Here is a 22,454-nt window from a genome sequence, read left to right on the forward strand (position 1 = left end):
AAAGAAAGAAAGATGTTTAAAAAAAAAAAAAAAAGAAAGAAATCTCCCAGCTTGGAGCTCTGTCGGCCTTTGATGCTGGTGCCATTCCACGGGAGGTGACAAATTTTGAGGAGAGTTACTGAAACTTTAAGACCACCTGGTCCAACCCCTGGTGGAGACGAGTGAAGAGGCTGAGGGCCAGCTTTGCCAGTGTAACAGCAGTTGTGTGTCTTGAGAAGCCACCAAGGCAAGAGAGGACAGCTCTGTGGAGCCGCATTTCACGCCTTTCAGGTTACATTAACCGGTTCCATCCTCGGCCCATCGCGCTCTGTGCCTGCGGGCGGCGGGGCAGCTCAGAGGTCTTACCCCGCTGTCTTTCCACAAGGACTGCGTGCTGTCTGAACGGCTGAGAGTCTCTGAGGGACATTTCCAACCAAAAAAAAAGGTTGGAGCGGGGGAGGTCATTCCCCGCGGTAACACTACTGGTTCTAAAGCAACCAGTGCTGCTATCTCCGGGGATCCCCATGGTCTAACTTTCCACTGTGAAGAGAGATTTATTTTCCCCTGTGGGACATGCTGCAGAGTCTTTCTAGTGACAGGTAAGAGGCAGGAAGGAACTTCATTCCGGTGCCTGCTTGTCCCCAGCCTGTGGTGTTGAGAAACACCCAGGCTCAGAAAAATCCGAACGGCAGCCTTCTTCAGCTTCCTGGTGCCCGGGTGGCCCACAGAGGCCGAGGTGTGAACAGGTTGTAGCCAGCCAGGTGTTCCCTGGGCTCAAGTCACAGCAAATGCTGTGCAGACCGCAGTCCGTCTTCTCACAGAACTTACCCCTCCTGTGGTTCTGAGCTCAGGAAGGAGCCCTGGGGATTTCTCACATAACCTTCCCAGGTCTCTTGGGTTAGTTAAGGCTCCTTTGGAAGGCAGCTGAGTGAACTCTACACTTATGCCATCAGACCCATAATGTATTGGAAGGAATTAAGAGAGCTGAGGGCAAGTTCAACAACTACATCCCAGGCTGGGCAGGAGCCAGAACTCCTGAGACCTGGGCCGTTGGGGGCCCAACGCCTGCTTTCTGGAGCGCTGCCTCACCCTGACCCGGTGACTCCCAGGCTTCCAGCTTCCCATTTCCAGGAGACAGGATTTGGTTGTCCCGGCTTGGAGGAGACACCTGTTCCTCGAGCGTCAGCTTTAGCCAGGAGACAAGGTTCAATAAGAAAGATATTAACAATAGCTAATGCGTTTAAGAGCTTAACACATGACAGACACTAAGCGTTCTATGTACATTAACTCGTATGAACCTCGTGACCACCCTATAGAGTTACCATTATTCTCCCAGTTTTCCGGATGCGAAAATGGAAGCACCAAGAGATTAATTAAGTCGACCAAGGCCATGCGGCTGGACCTCGCAGGAGTCTGGCTCCCCATCTTAATGTCTTGGTCCCTCACAAGACCCCACCCCTTATCTGGAGGTCCCCTTCTCTGACCCAGCCCCCCGTTCCCTGTCCCCGCAGTGCTGGTAAGAGGTGCATGCTGGGCTCTGTCACACCATTTCATCTACAACTTCTAACCTCTTCACTGTAGACTCAAGCTACGGATAACTCAAGCTCAGGGTTTTCCTTCAAATATAATCACCACGCAGTGCCCTGAAAGTTGGAAGTAGGGAGAGAGACAGCCTCCACCGCTGGGGCCCACACAGCAAGCACAGTTGTGGCCTGCTACTGACCAGCAAGGACTCTGGCCCCACCACAGTAGCACTGCGGCTGAGCAAAGGGGAGAAACCAGGCCCTGCCAATGGCCGACATTTGCAGCTGTCCTTCTCTTACCCTGCAGTGGGTCCCCCAAACCCCTCAACCCCCCAGGTTTTGGAAGGCCTTTGAGAGTCTGAATGGGTTTGGCTTTAGCATAGCTCCGTACGCCAGGGCCTGGCTGCCTCCTCTCCTGGGGCGCTTATTACTAATACAGATTCCCAGGCACCTCCCCACAGGGTTCTGATTCAGTGGGTAGGAGGAAAAGACCCACAGGTACCAATGCACAGATCTGGGGGTCCCCGGTAGGACCCACCACCTCCCTCCCCAGTGAGGCAGCCCTCGCTCTCCGGGGTGGGGGTGGGGGGAGGGCGTTCTGCTGCCTGTGGGGCAGGGAGGCTCCTCGTGGACTTCAGTGCGCACCCCCATCTCCCATCCCCACGTTGCCGGTGTCCCAAACCTTCACTCTTCATGTTTCTCTCCTTCAGCAGTTACTCAGTGTTCCCTCTTGCTGGCCCTAGCCATCTCCTCCTTGACTTTGGTTTCACCACCCTGAGATTTGTAATGGAATTGATCCAACCCAGTTACGGCAAGGGCCTGCCTGCTCCCTGGTGGAGGCTTCATTCATACTTAGCATCTTCATCCATACCCGCCTAGTTCACACTAGCAACCATGAGTTGTTTTTCCCTCAGGACGTGTGTGGTCCTCTTTCTGAGGCTTGTTTATCTGTGCCCTGCTTATCTGTCACTGTGTCTCTGGATCTCAGCAGACAAGCCCCATGGGGCACGAAGAGCTACAGAGACCTCTCCTCCTTTCCTGCGTTACACTCTCCTTGTGCTTTTCCATGTCACCAGATGAGAATCCTAAAGTCCAGCAAGCTGGGATGGGCTCCTAACCCCTGGGGCGAGCCAAAGCCCAGCGGCCCGTCCAGACTCTGGGCAGACTCTTAACTGGGTCCAGGGGAGACGAGGCTGACTTTGGTGGGCCAGTCTTGGGAACCCATTCCTTCCCGGAAGACCGCCGTTGTTTCCTGGAGGGGCAGGGTCTTCTGGGCAGCGGAGGACGTGTGATCCCTCTGTGACCTGTCGCTCCTCCTCACACAGTCACCACTGGCCAGCACTCGTCCTACAAGTCCAAGTCCTCCAGCAACGTGACCTCCACCAGCGGTCACTCTTCAGGGAGCTCGTCCGGAGCCATCGCCTACCGGCAACAGCGGCCGGGACCACATTTCCAGCAGCAGCAGCCTCTCAATCTCAGCCAGGTGAGTGCCTCCTGATCCTGTCCCAGCGGCCAGCACGTCAGTGCCATCCCCTCCGTTCCCCAGCCCGGTAGCAGGTCACCGCTGGGGCCCCTCACCCCGCCCACAGAGCCCCAGCCCCCTCGCGGCAGGACGCATCCTGAGCGACCTCTGACTTCTTCCCTCCATGGGTTACCATTGGGGGAGCTAGTATGACTGGGTCACACAGAGCCAGCCCGAAGTAAAACGAGTTGTCCGATGTCACAAAGCACTCAGTGACGTGGTGCCAAAGCTTAACAACAGGATGGCCCACGTCTTGCCAGTTCAGCCTAGCAAAGGGTAAGCCACGGTGTCCTGGCCCAGTCAGACCAGGATTCCAGGGAGATAGTCTGACGGAGTTGGGCTTGCTGTTCATTGCAGTGAGGGAGGCCAGACCACACCCAGAAAACCCCAAACCGAGGGCAAGAGAGGATTTGGAGAGGGTGGGTGGCCTTTAGGTGGAATTATAAATGAAGCAGGGTCTCCGTGGACGGAGCCAGCCTGGGTGCAGAGGGCCTAGGTCAGGTCTGAATTGCAAAGCGGACCCAGGGGCCTGTTCCCTCAGACACCACGGAGGTGCAGTGAAGGGGGAGTTTGTGTTCAGAAACCCCTCATCCGAGGCGGTGCACCTGATAACCTGAGGCTGCGTCCCTGTGTCATCATGACTCAGGCTCTCTGGAAGAGATTTATACCAACGTAACTTCAAACAACAGAGTTTCCAAGAGCCTAGGATTTTAGAGAACAGGATTTCACAGTGAGGGAGGAAGCACTTGTCACTGAGAGGGGCTCCTTTGACACTTCCTGGACCCATGTGCTCTGAGGAGACACAGTCTCCTGTTACCTTTCCAGCTGCCTTGATCTTGCGGCCTCTCTGGCCCCTTCTCAGTCCAGGCTGACGTGCCAAGGGGGACGCCTGCTGTCACTCCAATGGCTCTGGCCTCCTCCCCTCTCCCTCCTCCCTCCTCCTCCTCCTCCTCCTCCGCCCTCCCCCCCCCCCCCCCCCCCCCCCCCCTTCCCCCTCTTCCCCCCCCCCCGCCCACCTCCCCCTCCTTCTCCCGCTCCCTCCTCCCCTCCCCCCTCCTGCCCCTCCCCTGCTCACCACCCTCCCCCTCCTCCCCCTCCCTCCCGCACCGTCCTCCCCCTCCTCACTTCACTCTCTTCCCCTCGTCTTCATCCTCCCCTCCCCTCCTCTTCCTCCCCTTCCTCTCCTCCCACGTGTCTGGCCCCCAATGCAGCCCTCTCCTGGTGCTTCTCCTCCTCCAGGCTCAGCAGCACATCACCGCAGAGCGCGCCGGGAGCCACCGCCGGCAGCAGGCCTACATCACTCCCACGATGGCTCAGGCCCCGTACTCCTTCCCGCACAACAGCCCCAGCCACGGCACTGTGCACCCCCACCTGGCCGCAGCTGCCGCCGCAGCCCACCTCCCCACCCAGCCCCACCTCTACACCTACACGGCGCCCGCGGCCTTGGGCTCCACCGGCACCGTGGCCCATCTGGTGGCCTCCCAAGGCTCAGCACGGCACACCGTGCAGCACACTGCCTACCCGGCCAGCATCGTCCATCAGGTCCCCGTGAGCATGGGCCCCCGGGTCCTGCCCTCGCCCACCATCCACCCGAGTCAGTATCCAGCCCAGTTTGCCCACCAGACCTACATCAGCGCCTCTCCAGCCTCCACCGTCTACACTGGATACCCACTGAGCCCCGCCAAGGTCAACCAGTACCCTTACATATAAACACTGGAAGGGGAGGGGAGGGGAGGGAGGATGGCCAGAGGGGAGGAGGGAGGAGGGGTGAGGTGGGAGCCGGGCTTTTTATACTGAAGATGCGGCACACAAACAATGCAACGGGGCAGGGGGGGCAGGGGGCAGGGACAGACACAGATGAAACTTGAACTAGGAGGTGGGGGGACTTAGAGCAGAGAAGAGAACGTTTTTAAAAAAGAAGGGATTGAGGAGGGGGAAATCTATGCTTTTTATTTTAAAAAAGAAAAAGAAAAAAAAGAAAACGTCAGTAACAAAAAACACAGCTCACGAACCCATTCTGCACCAAACTGGAAAGGAGAAGAAGAGAGCGACGGAAAATTCTGGAAATGGGGGGCCCCAGTTTTTGAAGAACTTTATCTATGAACTTCTCAAAGATTATTTTCATATGGCGGCAAGTGACATTTAAGAATTTGCTGTCAGGGACACCTGATGTGGAAATCCAATAGATTTTTAATTATGGAACATAAGAATTAGGGATTTTTCCAGAACTCTAAAGGGTCAGCAGCCCTCTAGAAGGTCAGGCCATGGCCTGAGGAGGCTGATACCTGGGGGTTGGTGTGGGGTTGGCAAAAGCCCAGTTCTGGCTCGTTTGTCAGGACTGGAGTGGGGGGTGGCCAGGGCTGACGGAAGACCCCTTAGCAGAGGGCGCATTTTCTCTTCCTGAGCACTCTGGATAAATCCCTAAGCAGTGTTACTCCTCCGGTGTCATTAATAATGTGTGTTGCAAACTTTAGGGGTTTTTTTTCTTTCCTGAAGATTTATTTTCTCTTTGAATCAATCCCTAGTCACGTAGCATAGGGCTAGTGGTCGTCGCCGACACCCTAGTAGAATGTAGCAGTCTACACCCGTTTTCTACTTTGTGTTCAACTCCAATGATACCAATAGACTATTACTCAATGTAATTGCACAAAAAAAAAAAAAAAAATGGTATAACATAGGCATGTAACCAGTGTGGTGGTCCAGGTGTGTGAGCACGAACGAGTGTGTGTGGGTGTGAGCGTGGATGCCACCCTCCCTGTGTGTCCCTCGGCGCCGCCATCACGGTTCTCGCATCCTTGATTTTACACCGTTCCCTCCTAGTGCCTTACCGACCGACAGACGCGGTGTGAGGGTTGATTTCCATGGTACTCCAAGAAGCTGACTGAGGCGAGTCACATCACCTCAGCTCTTCTCTTGTGCTGTTGTAGATTTTACTCTGGTCTTTCCTTGTTTTGTTTTGTTTTGTTTTGTTTTGAGTTTTAACTTTATTTTAATACCTGTTGTCTTTTTTGAGCTGTTTGCTAACAGAGGGGCATCAGGGAGCTGGCAGGAGCGGGGGGGGGGGGGCACCCGTGGATCTTGAGAGAGACGTGGGAGATGGATGGCGGGTGGACAAATTTGACTTTTATCTTGGAGACAAGGAACAAGAGAGACTCCCCACCCTGCACCTTCTCCCCACTCTGCCTTCAGTCCACCAGTGGGGCTGGCTCTAGTGCTGTGGGAGCAGAGGTCCCAGCTGTGTTTGTGGAAATGTTGGCCTTGCCTGGCGGCTACCTCCTTCCTAATATGAAAGGGACAGAGGAGAGGAGGCCTGGTACCCAGCCCCAGGCTCTCAGACCCACCCCATGTTCATGCACGGCCCTGCCCCTCTCTCTGGTTCCACCAGCTGTGTTTTGCTCTCACGATTCTGCCAGATCCCTCCCTCTGTAGACAACCATCAACCTTTGTTTGCTGCTGAATCTTTCCTCACATTACCAGGCCTACCCAAGACTCGACTTTGGCTTTGGTTTTTAGAGGGGTCTGGTGGGCAGAAGGTCGGAGGGACATTTAGGAGGGTCACGAGGGGGTCTTACACTGCACTTTGGAACACTCCCACGGGCACTTAAGTTTCCAAAGAAATTTGCCCTTTGCCCTCTTTGCACCTTTGATACATTCTGGAAGTTTTCTCAGGCTGTGAACACTGCAGGGGGTGGGGGTGGGGGGGGAGTAGGGAGAGCTCCATTCATAGCAAATTATTCTTGAATACGTGAATGTTGGGAGACTCTGTCTGGTCACAGATGGGGCTCGGAAGGGTGGTCCTAATTGTCTGATTCTCGATGCTGAATCCTAACCGATCCCAAAGCCAAGTTTCCAAGGTGCAAAGAGATGGCTCCTGGTTTTGTCAGTTCATCCTCACGCTCCCTGCCCCCCTCCACAGTCTCCCCTAACCATCTACTGTGAACAGTGGTTTTATAGTGCTATCCAGCCTGATTCAGTCATGAAGCCAAGCCACTACCTTAGCTGTTAGCTGTGAAATGTAAAATAACTCTGGAAACTCCCCCTCCCCAACCATAAATTCTGCTCATCTAACAAAGAAATAGGTCCCCGAACTGGAACCCACTTAGTCCAGGCCTTAGGCTGGAAGGAAGGACCCCACGGCCCACTGGAGGCACGCAGGCAGCTCCCATGTCCCCAGCAGGCAAGCCCAGGACGAGACCCTCTCCTTGCGGAACCACCAACCGATCGGCCGATCGATACTCTTTACCCAGAAGTGAGGAAGTGCTCTCTGTCAGAGACCACGGGGAAAATGGCCAGTCCGGAGAGAGCAGGGGAAGTGGGAGCCAGGGCCACGCCGGCCTGGAAAGTCCGCCTGCTCCTGACGTGCAGCAGAGCCCCAGAACATTTCCTCATGACCAGGGACAGAAGTCTTGGCTGCCGATGAGACTCTCTTTGCCTTGCTGGGTCACATCCTGATCCCCTTGCACAGTCGACTTCCAGCCCTTCCTAGATCTGATCTCTTAGGGGCAAAGACAACATAGCCTTCCATTTTAAAGAAGCTCGTTTCGTCTACTTACGTTGGAAGTCTCTTACTCTTTCACCTGATATTTTCTTTCTTTTCTTCCAGATCAGGAATGAAAATTCCATGCTGCTCATAAAGATAATATTATTGTACTAATTATTTTGGTTATTACCATTGTAATTATTATCGTTTTCATCATGTTGATATTTTAGCTGGGGTTTTAAATGCACATTTATTCCCAGTGTCTTTGTGTTTTCTCTTTAATATTTAAACTTATTTTATTATATCTGTGAGTCTCTGAGTAGGCAGGAAGGACATATGGATGTCCAGTTTTGTTAGACAAAACAAAAAACAAAAAAAAAAAAAACAAAAAATAAAAAGGAAAGACACAGGAATTAGGAAAACTGTTTTTTGTCATCTCTAGTTCACAATGAGCCGTCAAGAAAGATCGACCACAGAACAAAAGTTTGAAGAAGAAGCAAGGCCTTGTCTCTGTGCAGGCCAGATGGGACTCTTGACAACATGGTCACCGTCTAGATTCTCAGTGGCCTGGGAAGAGTTCTGAGGTGACATCTCCTGGGCCGGACTCTTAGCTGTGGTTTTCCCCCACGTCCTCTGGGCTCTCCTGTGCTTCTGGAATCTGCTGACTACATTCTTGGCCTGCCTCGCATCTGATGCTTACCTGTCACGCAAAAGAAAGCCCCTCTGCCTAGAGCTGACCAGATGTCCTTCCCTTTCCCCTCAGCGCACCAGGAGTGTGGCCTGTCTCCTTCAGTGCAGAGACGGTTGTCCCCTCCCAGAAGCCACTGAGTGGAATGAGCTGACATAAGGGTGCTAGGCAGGTGGCACCTTCCCCTGGGAAGTTTCAGCCCCACTCCCCTGCCTTCCGCTCACTCACCACACTGCCCACTTCTCCCGTCTCCCCCCCTCCCTCCCCCAAGTACCTCTTCTCAGCACGCAATTCTAGGGACAGAACTAGGAGCCAAAAAAAAGGTCGAGGGATGGTCAGAGGCCAGAGGAGCGCTGGCAATGGCAAGCAGCCCCTCGACATTGTGGGCGCAGCCCCACCTGAAAGCATTGGCCAGCGGAGGGGCACAGTGGGGCCTCACGGCCATCCCCTCAGTGCGCTCTGCCCTGTGCGTGATGGGCTTTCTTTGATTGGCTTGAGGTGCCCACAGACTGCCCACCAAACCCAGAAACTATAGACTTGGGGTTGAAATGCCGGTTTTGCGGAAGATTATGACGAAGGGCGCTGCGGGGCGGTACCCAGCCCTGCAGGCGCTCGGCGAACACGAGCGCGTACTCCCCTCGTCCCCCCCCCCCCCCCTCCCAAGCACAGAGCTGTGGGACCAGAAGACCCCAGTGGGAGAGGCCCCACTCCTCGTGCGCTCCTTAGCACTTGCCCGGACCTCCCGGCCCGTCCTTCGGCTCTGAGTCACCCTGGCCAGTCGGGTGACTGAAAGCCTGCCCGTCCCTAGGACCAAGCTCCCAAGTAAAGGGATGCCAACCTCAGCCTCGTTTCGACCACAAATAACCTAGAGCATCATCTTTTCTTCACTGGCTCAAAATAAAGCATAGCAAAGACGAAGGGGGAAAAATGCAAAAGGACAGGTCAAGGAGAACCATCTAATTGCAGCCTCGGGAAGGACAGGTGGATAATGCTTCTTGTGCTTAGTGCCTCTTTGATGACGTTTGGCTGTTTCCAAGGGAAGGGGTGAGCAGGCCGACGGGTGGGAGAGTCTGAGGCTCGATGCCAATTAATACTGTGAAGCGGTACATGGCGGTTGATGGAATTCAGAGGGAAAGGAAGGGTCGAGGCAAACCCGACGGTTGTCTCCTGGACTGTATCTGCATTCTGGCCTTACTGGCGGTGAGTGGCTTGCAGGCTGGGGGAGCCAGCTGGCCTTGCCTTCTTCACCCTGGAAGACTCAACCCGCCCAGACACCAGATTGTTGGACGTAAGGAAGGGAAGGTGAGATTAGCACAGCTGCTAACAGGCTGATTTCCCTTGACCAGATCTTTGGAAGGGCAGACGCTCATTTGTGAACAAGCGTGTGGTGGAGGATTTCGGTTGTGTGAGTGCGTGTGAGTGAGTGGAGCAGACTTTCTTGGAAACTGGAGGAAGGAGATGAGGAGGCTTAAGGAGCTACTGCTGATGGGCTGTGGTTGGTGAAACGAGGTGTCCGTGAGCCGGCCCCAGCTTTCACCCCAGGCCCTCTGGTGCCGGGGCCCCGGGTGGGGCGTGGGGCCCCTGCTGGCCTGCCCAGCAGCTGCTGGGACAGGGAACAGACACCAGAAGATCACTAGGCGCCCGCACGTAGCAGAGGGAATTCAGCAGGGAGGCGAGGACTCTTTTCCGCAGGCCTGGCCCGCGATTGCACGACGCCGGCGTGAGCCGTTTTGCCAGGAAACATTCCAGCCCCGGAAGCACTTTCCGTGCCGTTCTTTCCGACGCGTCTGGCAGGTTTCAGATGGGGAAGCCTCAAAAATTCAGCAGGCCAGAGATGTCCTTACCAAACTGGAAAGGAAGGTGAAATGTTCCCTTTTTTAGCCAAAGAACCCTTCTCAAAGACCCCTCCAGACAGGGACAAAATGGCATCCCTCTCTTTCCTTTCCGGGCAATAACATCATTAGCGATGCAATTCCATTTGTCTTTCTCTTTCCCGTCTCCTGACTTGTATTCTTTTTTTACTGCATCCATTTCAAACTGTATTCATCTTTTAAGGGGAGTGGAGATTAGTAACCCTAAATGCTGCTGCTATTGGCAACCTGGAGGCACCTCACAAATACGTGGGCTTAACTGATGTCATGTCACCACGGGTACAGAGCGGAGCGGACCCTCCACGGGGAAGCTGAGCTGCATCGGGGGTGGGGGTGGGGGGCGGGGGGGGGGTCCTGCGCACGCTGGAGCTGCTCTTGGGGTGTCAGTACTTTTCCACTTGGATGCCTTAGGACTCTCACTTCTACTCTGCACAGACTAGACTCAGTCGAATCTCAGTTGGGCTACTAGAGAGCTGAAGATGGCGGAAAGACATTTAAACGCAATAGAAACTTCTGAAGGCTTCTGGCACCGATGCTCGCTAGAGTGGCCCAAGCTAGTGGAAGGCCCTCACATCTTTCTCGCGGCTCCCAGAAGTTCCAGAGGGCCAGCTCCCGGCCAGTCGCTCCTTTCAGACTCAGTGAGCAGTACCGAGAAGTGACCCTCCTGCAGAATGCGCTTCCTCAGAGATCCTCCTACATTCCCCCGGCTCGACTCCCCGCAAGTCGTTGAGGGCCCCTAATCTAGACCGCAGCGATAGAACATTCTGTTGACTCCCTCCCGTTTGTTAAAACTCGCAGTGTCCCTCAAGGAAGCAACAGCCAGCATTTGCTGAATGCTTTCAGTCCTCCAGGCCCCACGCCAAGCCCTGTACCCGCTCACCTCTCAGAACCCTCGCCGCCGCCCCACTCACAGAGGAGGAAGCCGACGCTCTGAGAAAGTGACACGTGTCAAAAAAAGGAAATAGAATGGTGGTCCAAAATCTCCACGTTTCTAGTGAAATTTTTGTTATTCGGGACTTCACTGAGCTACCGTTTCGTTTCGCTTTTTTTAATTAACAGCAATGAGTGGCTTCGTGTTTTCCGAGGAACCATTTGACGGCACTTCTGTTCGCCGTGTGCCAAACACTGTGCTAAAACTTGCTCACCGGTCATCTCGAGTCATTTAGTCTTACCACAGTGCTCTGAAAGGGGCACCATTAGCCCCTTTACAGATGAGGCACCCGGCTTGGAGAGCTGGCAGCGTGCCCAGGGCTACACGGCTAGTGAGGGAGCCGGGCCTGGCCCCCGCGGTCGGCCCAGGTCCAAAACCGGGCCCGCGGCCGCCAGCCTCCGCCACCTCCGGTGTGTGTGCTCAGAGAAAACCTTGAAGGAGCGTCACCCCGCGCCATCCCCAGCAGAAGTTCTGAATGAAGAGGGAGCCGTGACCTGGATGCAAGCAGAAAGGGGCAGAGTGCGTTTGACTTTTAGAGAAAGTCTTAGGGGAGTTTCTTTGGATTCATAGTAGAAGTCATTTTAGATTCCTTTCCAGCGTACCAACTAGCTTTAGTAGTGCTGCTACAACAAACTCTTACGAGTGAAGAAAAAAGTGTTCTTTTCTTCTTTTAAAAAAAATAATAATTTTTTCTTGCTTATAGTTAATTCTAGAAAGGCAATACTAAAGGTATATATTTTTTTTAAAATGCTATTTTTTACTGCACTGATAAATATCATGACAATTCTGGTCTCTATAAATCGATCCACTTGTCAGCTCTGGGTAGAACCAGATGCAGGAGTCACACCAAATGTGTAAATACCGTGTGTGGGTCTGGTGTCCAGGAACTTTTTTTCTTTGTGTAAACAAAAGAAAAGGGGGGGGGGGAGGAGAAAAACAAGATGACTTTTGGAAAGAGGAACCAAATAAGGGTTTCTTTTGAGATAGCTTTCTCACAGAAGTAGAAGGAACAGTTGTGTAAACAGAAAAGTCAGCCAACTTTTAGGATATAAGGAAGCAGAGTCTCTTGCCACAGTATGAGATTCACAGTAACACTGAAGCATTTTTAATTTGGTTGAAAGGTGACGAGAATTTAGAAATGCTTTAGGACGAGATTTTTAATTTTTTAGGAACCTGTTATCCTTTGTTATGAAACATCTCCTCAGTTGTTTGGGGTGGGTTTTTTGTTTCTTTTTTATTTAAAAAAAAAAAAAAAAACTTCTTTATTGACTGGCTCCAGGCTTGTTTGCCTCAATTCTTAGGTAGTTTACACAAGTTCTAGAACCTTCTAGAACTTTAACTCCATTGGAAGCAAACCCAACTAATCAGCATTTAAGATCCTGGTTGGTTTCAATAGGTATTCTGACAGAACACCTAAAGATTTTTTTAAAGAAGGTTTTAGATGCATTACCTTACACAAACTGTGACCTAATGGCAATAATTACCTCAACTGTGGGCATTCATCCTGGTTTTAGCCTTTTTTGAAATCATGTAGCCAGCTTGATCTTGGGATTTCAAAGACTATGAACTCTGTGTGGGCTGCAGATAATGATTAATGCACACCCTGGTCATTGTTGCTTAAGTGAATTCTGAAAATAGCTGATCTTTACAACAAAAACTAAACCAAGGAAGAGACTATTCTCTGTGTGTTGTAATGAAATGTGATATTCAAATGCACATGTTGAGTATATATGTTTTTAGCTACTGTAAAATGCTGTTAGCCTTCTAAGATCTCGAGAGAGCCACACTTTAAATGCGTAGACTAAGTAATTGACTGTGGATACTTAATCATATTTCTGGCTACGTTTTATAGCTAAAGTGTTTTATAGTTTACATTTAAACTGGTACTTTTTAAAGAAAATTTCTGTTTATAACTGACATCTTCAAACCCCGGCGACTGCCCCTCCAAGGCAGGTGTTTTCTAACCGTACTCTTATGCAGCCCAACACACACATTTCCCTCCACGTTACTGGTCGTGAACGCGAGAGATCGTGAACGGGTTTCGGGACTGAGTGGGAAGGGGTGAGTCCGTAGCCTGGGCCAGATGTGAACACCTCATGCCATGCTGTATCAACACTTGTCTCTAAAGAGGCCTTCTCTCTGACACCGTGGAAGAGGCAGACAGAACAGATACCTGGTTCACTGATTTTGTCTTGATTTAAATGTTTCATTTCTGTCAATCCACTGACGTCCAGTCACCAGGCAGTAGAAGACACTGGGCTTCGGGTGGCCCTGGAGGTACAGCTGCTATTTCTGCCCACCCCCCCCCCCCCCTGCAATACTTTGATCGGTGTTTTGCAGCGGGGGAGTCATACACCCCTACGCCCCTACTCAATGGCCGGGTTTTCCATATATCTGCTGTCATTAATTCCTCTTCTCCTTTAAAGCAAAATAAACACAAAAGGATGTGTTTACTTTTTACTCTGTCAAAGTTAGAGTTGAAGCCTAGGCCAGTGGGAGCGGGGGAGCTAGATTGCTTCCTAGAGATTGTGTAAGTTGCTGCTGAGCAGGGCAGGGGGGGCCGGGGGACCTAGGGGCAGCTGGGGGAGGGGAGTGGGGCAGAGAGCCCCTGGGAGTAGAGATCTTCCTTGGGACGCTTCAGAGAGTGGGCCCCACTGTCTTACAGGAACAGGCTAGAAAGTGCTGGTTCCCCTAAGAGTTTGGGTTCGTTTCTTGTTTCCTCGTACCACAACCGAAGCGCAGAGGACCCGCTGTGACAAAGGGCATTCCGTTAGCAGAGAAGACCTTGAAAAACACCCGGGACCAGGGAACCGTTGGTGTGTGTTTTCCCTGTGAACTCTGTGGACAGTATGTTCTCGTTACAAATGTTAGGGTAAAATACTCTTGATCTCGCCCTTCCTACTTATCCTTCTGCTTTTCCTCTGTTTGGTTTCTGCCTTTGCTTTAACTAACCAAATTGACTTTATGTCATTGTCTCTGGGGCTTAGCCATGTGTTTAAAAACTAGAAGCATCGAATTTAGCTTTAAGAAAGAAAAGCGAATATGCTGTAATCTGAAAAAAAAAAAAAAAAAAAACTATTGCTCTCTCTAGTTTCCTTTCCACCGCTGTCCACACAAATCTCTCCTGGAACTGCCTCCTCACTTCTTGCGTGGGGTCGGTGTCTCTGTGGCCACCTCAGCCTCCACCCTGCTGCCACCACAGCCCCACACCCGGGCACCCCGGACCCCCAGGACGCTCTCAAGAGCCAGGGAGAAGCACCCCCTTGGCCTCGCGAGCGGTGGTCTTGCCTCCCTGTCAGATGTTCACCCGCTTGGTTGAAGGGGCAATGGATTGCTCATTATTATTAATATTATGATGATGATTTTAATAGTTTTCGGCTCAGGTTATAAGGAAGAACTTGGGAAGTGGAAAGTGACTTGACCATGCCCATCCTTTGTAGCTTTTCCGTGACTTCTGAATGGAACATGAAGCGTCCCCCACCCCCCTCGCCTCTCCTCACTTCCAAGCAGACACCCCCCACCCCCACCCCCACCCAGTGGGCGCCCCCTCCGTCTCGGGGTCTCTCGCCGCCCCGTCACCCTCCCTCTCGCTTTTGTGTTACTGCTCGTTTAAAGCTGTCTTCCGTGGCTTTTCCAGGGCACAATCATTTCTGGCCCCCAAAGCATCTCCATCCTGTTTGTGTGCGTTTTTTAACCAAATGAAGTAGCCCAGGAAGTCCTACTTTGGGGCGGCAGGCTTTCTAGTTTAGTAGAATCACTGTATAGATATAGATGTTGATATATATGTTAGTGTATATATATATCAAACCAAATTTCTGATAGGAGAAGTATAGCTTTACCGATGAGGGGGAAAAGGAGCTGTCAGAAGTCAGGCAGCATCGGCAGCGTAACCGAGCCGGGGCCGGCCCCAGGCCACACCTTCCCTGAGTGGGCCCGAGGCATGGCGCCGGGTGCCTGTCACCCGCCTCGCGGCAGCGGAGGCAGGCGGCCCTGAAGGGTGCTACTGCTCTCTCTGGGTCCCCAGCCTCCAGGGCATAGATGGATGAGTGAGGGGGTGGGGGGGCAGCAAGTCAGAATGACTGGAATTTTCCATCCCATTTTGCTTTGACCACACATATTGAGCTGCAGCCTCTGATACTATATCACGTTTCCGAAAGTGGGATCCATTAGGGTGGAAAGAGAACAGATCCGTAGACACGTTTACCTTCCAACTGCCCATGAATTCCGGACACTGGATAGAAAGACTCACTCCCCAGAATGAGAGCCGGGAAGAGGAGACCCGGTGATGATTGGTCACCAGTCCAAGGAACATGGCTCCCTCCCCAAGGTCACCTTGCCTCCACCTTCCTCCACCAGGTCATCTCAGCTCAATAGCCCTACGAAAGCCCCGGTCTGTTGTGTTCCTTCACTGTACGGTTTCTGTAATGAAAAGTGTTAATCCATGTTAATCTTTGTGAAAATTATTGCGTGCAACAGTATTTTCTCGTGTACCTCTTTTTCCTATGTGAATTGTCCCTCTTTTTTTTATTTATAAATGTCTACTTTTTTAAAAAAAAAACAAACAAACCAATGTGTTGTAGACCTATATGTAACCTATTCCTTAGTCTCATATTATAGGTATGTTATAAGAATGGATATTTTACTTGGCTTTAGAATGTTTTACAAGAAAAATAATTCTTAACTGATCAAGTCCTTGCTACTAAAAATGCTTGTGTTTTTCATCATGATGTCGTGTGCTTCTAAATTAATAATCATTTTCGTTGTAGAAAAATGGAGTGAATTTATATTAGTCTTGGAAACTAATAATAGCATTGTAAATTTATGAGATGATTTTAACAGAAAAAAATTATAGAAGAATATAGTTATTTTAATTGTAATATTACTAACTGTAGGGTGAGAAAGGGGGGTCCCGTTGTGGTGAACTATGTTATAGCTTGTTACTCACAGTTTCTTTTTGATCATTTTTTCGGTCTCTGAGGTGAAACGAGTTATTAATTAAAATTTGTAAACTCACATATGCATATTGTATATGTGTAGAAATGTAATCACACTTTGTCTTGGAATTACATTAAACTGTTTGGAATCACTGTACACTTGGCCTGCCTTGCTTATTTATTCTAGAACTATATGACTAAGGAGGTTACTGTCACAAGCAACGTCTTTTGGAAGTTATTTAGCCCTTCAGAAACTACTTCATACCCTTGAACGCGTTCATAACCCACCACTGCACCTACGGTTTGCCAGGATGCCTGGGGATGGCTTTAGAGGGAGGGCCTTGAGTCCATTTCAACCTCATCCGTTGAGCAGTCATCACCACTAGCTATTTCTAGAACTTCCATCAAGCCAAACAGAAGCTCTGTACCTATTAAACAGTAAAACCCCATTCCCCCTGCCCTTAGCCCTTGGCACCTACCCTTCTGTTTTCTGTCTCCGGGTACGTGGTGTAAGTGGAATCATACAGTATTTGCCCTTTATCTATTTGCCCTGGCCTATTTCACTTAACCGTGTTTTCAAGGCACATATCAGAATTTCCTTCCTTTTTAAGACGGAATCACATCGCACTGTATGTATATACCCCATTTGGATAATCCATTCGTCTGTGGATGGGTAAATCAGCTGTTTCCACCTTTGGGGTTTTGTGAATGATGCTGCCGCGGACATCGGTGTGTAAAAATGAATCCCTGCTTTCGGTTCTTTTGGATCTTCGGAGTGGGATTGCTGGATTAAATGGAAACGCCGAACTTTTTGAGAAACCGCCAGACTTTTCCACAGTAGTCACTCTACATTCCCACCAGCCACACACAGGGATCCAGCTTCCTCACCTGCGCTCTCGTCCTGCCCTCCATCGCCAGCGTTCTCAGGCCTTGGGACCGCCAGGCTCCTGGCCCCCTCCCCCACCCCCCATTATCAGTTCCTCGTGGCTTCCCAGGCTTCCCAGCCAATCAAAACCGCACCCACCTTCCCACCTGTACCCTCCGCTTCCTGCCACCTTTGCTTCTGCCACGCGCGCCTGCTGTGATCCGTCCAACCAGCCGCTTCACTGCTCCTACTGGAGAAGAACCCCCCAAGCCTGTGGACCTCCGCCCGCCTTCGGTGCTCATCCGCCCCCCCCCCCCCCCCGTGGGTAAGTGGAGTGGAAGCCTCCCACAGTGCCCATGCCCTTGACTACCGAACCCTTACTCTGCAGAGTAACCCAGAGAAACCCGGGCCACAGAGCCCCTCAACCCCCACCGCCTCCCACAGACCCATCGGACTCAACCTCCAAGCTTTCTCACTGCGCAGGCTCTTTCTTGCCAAGCGTCCCTGCTTTGGACCTTCCAGTTTTTCTCGCGCGGTGCCCCGCGAGAAGCTGCCTGCGTCCTCTTCCGGAAGCCTGCCCTCGCGCTCCTGATGAGGTCGGTGATCCCCACCCCCCACCCCCCCCCCCCCGCGTCCTGGTCCCCAACCCCTGTGCCTGGTTCTCATTATGCCACACCGTCAACATTTCCTGATTTCCCTTCTCCGCAAAAACCACAAGACCCTTGCAGGTAAGGAACCTCCAGACTTTGTCTTTCGCCTCTGTTGCTATGGCATCTAGTACAATGCCAGGCACAGCTGATTTGGCTAAATCAGCAAACTACTCAGCCCATTTCTCTTACCCTATCAACCTACCTTTTCCTTTGAATTCTGGGTCTCCCAGAATTCAGATAGTACCAACGGAACCTAAATGCTGCCAACACGTGAACTTGGTTCGATACAACTCAGCCAAACTTCAAATTACATAAAAACCGATGCAAAAGATTCTGACAGAACTTCAGAACTCTTCCAGGGTATATCATATTTTTGAATTCTAAATGCACCACCAGGGATCACAGCCCATGGAGGACACGCCCCGGAGCCTGTTCCAAACCACCAGGTGTCCATTTTGGGTGAGTCTGACTTACATGTTGTGTAACTATGCCCTAGGATAGCTGAGCCTAAGCAAATATCAAATACGTATACAAGCAGAGAATACACTAAGAACAGACTGTAAACATAACACTGATGGGACGGTGTCCTCATGACCTCGTGATCTCTGAACTTACCTGTTTCGTCCCTCCTGTCTGCCAGTATGAAGCTTTGAAGCAGGCCGCTTGGGCCCCCTCCCCGACCTTGCACACTGTGTCCCACTTGGGCCACCCAAAGCTCTTCTTAGGAGATCTGTTTCGTCCAGGAGATCTCCCTCAGAAGATCTAATTCCGTTACACCGTCTGGCACTGCTTGAAGATGGAAGAAACCCCCGGCTCAGCGACACCCCCAATCCTCACTCCTCAGGGAAAAAACAGGGCTAGGAGCTAGACGGTGTGTAGGGGGGCCCATCTAATTCGTTTTTCCTGTTGTTTTACCCATGCCGATCTGCAGGAGGCATACAGTCCTTTCTACTGCAACACTTGCCCTTTGAAGTGCTTCGGAAACAACACTGGAGTATAGGTACTCTTGCAGAGAAGCCACTTGGCGTGTACTTTTATGTCTTTTCATGTGCTGTATAAATGCCTTCTGTTTATTGCGGTGGCTCTCAGGGGCCTTAGCAGTTGCAGACTAAGCCCGTGGACCAGGCTGCTTGTGAGAGAACCAAGTACCCACTGATAGATAAAAGGCCAGAGCCGGAAAGAGAAAGTGGATGTTCAGAGGCAGCCCCTGCTGGGGGAAAAAAAAAAAAAAAATCACAGGTCTTAAGATAGCACGGGCCTTGAGCACCAGGCATTGTGTGAAAGTGACAAATCACCAAAATCTACGCCTGACACTAACACTACACGGTATGTTAACTAACTGGAATTTATTTCTTTTTTTAATGTTTTTATTTATTTTTGAGACAGAGAGAGACAGAGCATGAGCAGGGGAGGGGCAGAGAGAGAGAGGGAGACACAGAATCCGAAGCCGGCTCCAGGCTCTGAGCTGTCAGCACAGAGCCCGACGAGGGGCTCGAACTCGCGGACTGTGAGATCATGACCCGAGCCGAAGTCGGACGCCCAACCGACTGAGCTACCCAGGCGCCCCTTAACTAACTGGAATTTAAAGAAAAACTTGAGAAAAAAAAATTTTTTTAAATAAAGAACATTTAAAAACAAAAAAAAAAGAAAAAGGATAGCGGCGGCCAGGGAGGGAGGCAGTAGGGCAGTAGGAGAGAAGGCAGTATTGACAGCATAGTGATTCGGAGCAAGGATGTGGGGACAGCCACCTCCAGCCACTGTTGTTCATGACTGTGAAAGCTGGGAAATCGCTTAATCTCTCAAGCCTCAGTTTTCTTATCTGCAAAATGGGGATAATACTACATGTGACAAGACTGGCTCGATATTCCCCAAAGCCGTTTCTTCTTCTTACTGAGCACACAGCTAGGTTGTATCTCCTAGCACGCTTTGCAGATATATATGACCAGAGCTGGACCCTTAAAAAACTGTCACACATTTATCCACATTCTCTTCCCTCAATTTCTGGCTAGATATGGAAGATCCAGTGAAGGACTCTGAGGGCCTGGGGAACGGTGGGGCCACCAGGTGGAGGAAGCCCAGGGTGCTGAATGACTGGGTGGCCTCCTAATACAACCACACCGGACAAAATCACGAAAGAGCAAGAAATAAGTGTTTCTCTTATATTTAAGACTCTGAAATTAGGGCTGTTTTTATTATAGCAATTAACCTATCCCATCTAATTCAGACATTGGTTCCTGGAAGTGAGGTACTCCTAAAACATCTGAACAACAATACATGGGGGCACCCAGGTGGCTCAGTCGGTTAAGCGTCCAACTTCGGCTCGGGTCGTGATCTCACAGTCTTGAGTTCAAGCCCCGTGTCGGGCTCTGTGCTGACAGCTCGGAGCCTGGAGCCTGCTTCGGATTCTGTGTCTCCCTCTCTCTCAGACCCTCCCCCGCTCCCACTGAATAAACATTAAAAAAAATTTTTTTTAACAAGAATACACGGCATTGGCTTAGCAGCTGGTCAGAGAAATAAGGAAATTGATTTAAGGATCTGGAAAAGTGACAGCCCATGCTATGCTTTCATATAACAGTGGATAATCATGCAGAAATTCTAAGTAGTCTACAAAAAAATCGACCGGAGCTAACAGGTCAACCTGGCCAGATTATAGGATAAAAGGTCAATGTACAAGAATCGATTCTGCTTCTTTATACTAGCAACAAACCGTTGGAATGTGACAATTTTTTAAAAAAAATTATAGTAGCATGAAAAATAAAAGTACCTGAGGATAAGTTTTTTTTTAATTTGTGCAAAAACTCTACCCTTAAAATTTGTAACAGGTTGCTGCGATTTGACAAAAAACTTTTAAAAATTGAGAGAGCTACACTGCTGATTAGAATAGTCAAATTATTAAAATGGCACAGCCCTTCAAATTGATTTACAGATTCAATGCAATTAACAATTGTTAATTACAAAACAATTAACAATTGTTTTGTTAACAATTAACAAAAATAAAACAACAGCAACAACAAACTAGAGCATTAGAGACGCACGTGATAACATCAAACAGCCTTACTTGGAGTCCTGGAAGGAGAAAAGAAGGGTGGGGCGAGAGAAATGTTTAAAGAGGTAAAGGTGAAGAATTCTCCAAAACTGATTCCAAGACATCAACTTGCAGAATCGAGAATCTCAGTGTGTACGAGCGTACAGCCAGTCTGCAATCCTCAGCCTTCCACAGCTGTCTGCTGCCTCCAGGGGACATGCCTGCCACATAGGTGGCCTCCCCAGGGCCCTGTCGAGTGGGGCTGGGTTCGAATCCTGCCTGCACCGCCTCCTAGCTGTGTGATGTGGAGCCAGTCCCTTAACCTCTCTGTTCTTCATCTGTAAGCATGGGCAGATGATAATGCAGGCCTTGCAGGGACGACCAAGCAGACACCAGATGACCTGGCAGCACAACGCCACACGCTTAAAATGGCCTCCCTGTCGTCCTCCAGCGTCGCAGAGGTCTTCTGAGGAGGGTCCGGTGCGCAGGCTCAGCCTTCTGCGGGGGTCCCTGCCCGCTCCTGGGGCTCACCGAGGATGGGACTGGGGTTTGGGCTCAAATCCGCTCAGGGCACAGCAGCCCAGGCTCCAAGCTAAGCACTCTCTCAACTCCAGGGGGGGGGGGGGGGGTCGCCTTGGCAAGGAAAAATCTTCGCAAGGGGCTAAGTAAGGTGGTCCCTGCTCCGGCGACGGTGGGGGTTGGGGTGGGGAATCCAGCACCGGCGGGGTGTCCGCCCTCGGTGCTGCCCCCTGTGGCCGCCAAGAGCACAGCACCCGGCCCTGCAGCCGGGCAACCGGGTCCGCTCAGCCACATGGGAGACCGAGGTGCTTCACCCGGGTATAAGCTTTGGAAGGATTGCCTACGTTTCTGAAGTTTGGCCGTGCTCCCTTCCCAGCCCTCTTCAGTGCCTGGTTGCCTGCAGGTGACAGCACAGCCCGGAAGCCCCGGCCAGGCGCTACCACGCCTCGGGACCCCGGGATCCTGCCACACTCAGTCTGGCCACCTGCGTCAGCCTTTCCTCCTTTCCTCCTTGGGCATTTCTGTAAGAATTAAATGAGGTACCACCGGCAAGGCTTTTGAGCCTCACGTCTTTGAGGGGAAGAGATTGTGCATGACTGAGAATAGGGGGAAGTGAGACTCCCCCCTCCGTCCCCCAAAGTAGTCCCCGCGGCAGCCGACCGTGGCCTCGGTGCTCAGCCCCGCAACGTTTCCCCACCGGGGCTGAGAAGGTTCCGGGCTTCCCGCCACCCCGCCCAGGCGCCACCACTGCCCTGAATCCCTATCACCTCTTAATAGTACGCTTGGGTTCCTCACTGGCTTCCCACTAAAAACAAAATGTGAACTCTCAAAATGCCCATATTTTACTAGATACCTGGAAAGCACGCAGAAAGTTCAACACCACCAAGTTGACAGCTTTGTCTGAAAATGGACAGTAGAAGGGCTGAGCAGAACACAGCAGGACCTGGTTTCGCTCTGAGCTATTTTCTGAAAATGGGCCAGGACCCACATTCACATGGGCCACTCCCAGGCAGGCCAGCCCTCTCAGCCAGCCGGGGGCCCTGAGAGGAGGCCGGGGAGGCCGGGCTCCACTGTGTGTGCTGGGGGCCGGGCGCCCTTGGAGCCTCTGCAGGCCCAGGGGAACTGCCAGGCCCCTGCTTCCTCCCCAGGCCGACCAAGGGGGACAGGAAGGGGCCTCGGGACCTTCCCAAACTCTTACCCGCCCAACATGAACGTCATCTTTTCTGCACGGCTAATCCTCCCGCTCATATCACCCCCCTCCTCCCCTAAGGCAGGATAAGCCATCCCTCGACTGTGTTCCAGAACGTTCTGGTGCTTCCCAAGCTGTTGCCTCTGCTCTCTGCGTGCTCCTTGGGGGATAAAGCTGTTGCTCCCCATGCCCGGCGTGGTGTCCGGCACGCAGTAGGTGTGATGTGAATAGAAGTTTGTCATACTGAGTGGAATAGTAATGAGGGAGCCAGATGGACG

At 51.5% G+C, this 22,454-nt stretch overlaps 1 protein-coding gene and 1 long non-coding RNA gene across 4 annotated transcripts in view; one reads left to right on the forward strand and one right to left on the reverse strand.

Moving 5' to 3' along the window:
* Positions 1-16,085, forward strand: part of HIPK2 (homeodomain interacting protein kinase 2) — a 129,921-nt gene extending 113,836 nt beyond the window's left edge. For 2 of the 3 annotated variants that reach the window (XM_040471802.1, XM_040471803.1), the window contains exons 13-14: positions 2,828-2,985; positions 4,264-4,792. In XM_040471802.1, the coding sequence (XP_040327736.1) occupies positions 2,828-2,985; positions 4,264-4,734 (629 nt within the window). In that variant the 3' untranslated portion in view covers positions 4,735-4,792. Of the gene's footprint in view, positions 1-2,827; positions 2,986-4,235 lie in introns of all 3 variants that reach the window. The other variant, XM_040471801.1, reaches the window with a different exon arrangement.
* On the reverse strand, positions 295-2,283 carry LOC121028256 (uncharacterized). The gene is made up of 3 exons (XR_005789146.1): positions 2,185-2,283; positions 1,069-1,165; positions 295-395 (listed from the first exon to the last, which is right to left on the reverse strand). It is a non-coding gene; the product is annotated as an uncharacterized LOC121028256 (long non-coding RNA).
* Positions 16,086-22,454: the final 6,369 nt, after the last annotated feature.

Source organism: Herpailurus yagouaroundi, unplaced genomic scaffold, assembly GCF_014898765.1.
Source record: "Herpailurus yagouaroundi ecotype Mexico unplaced genomic scaffold, PumYag 100, whole genome shotgun sequence".
Classification (NCBI taxonomy): domain Eukaryota; kingdom Metazoa; phylum Chordata; class Mammalia; order Carnivora; family Felidae; genus Herpailurus; species Herpailurus yagouaroundi.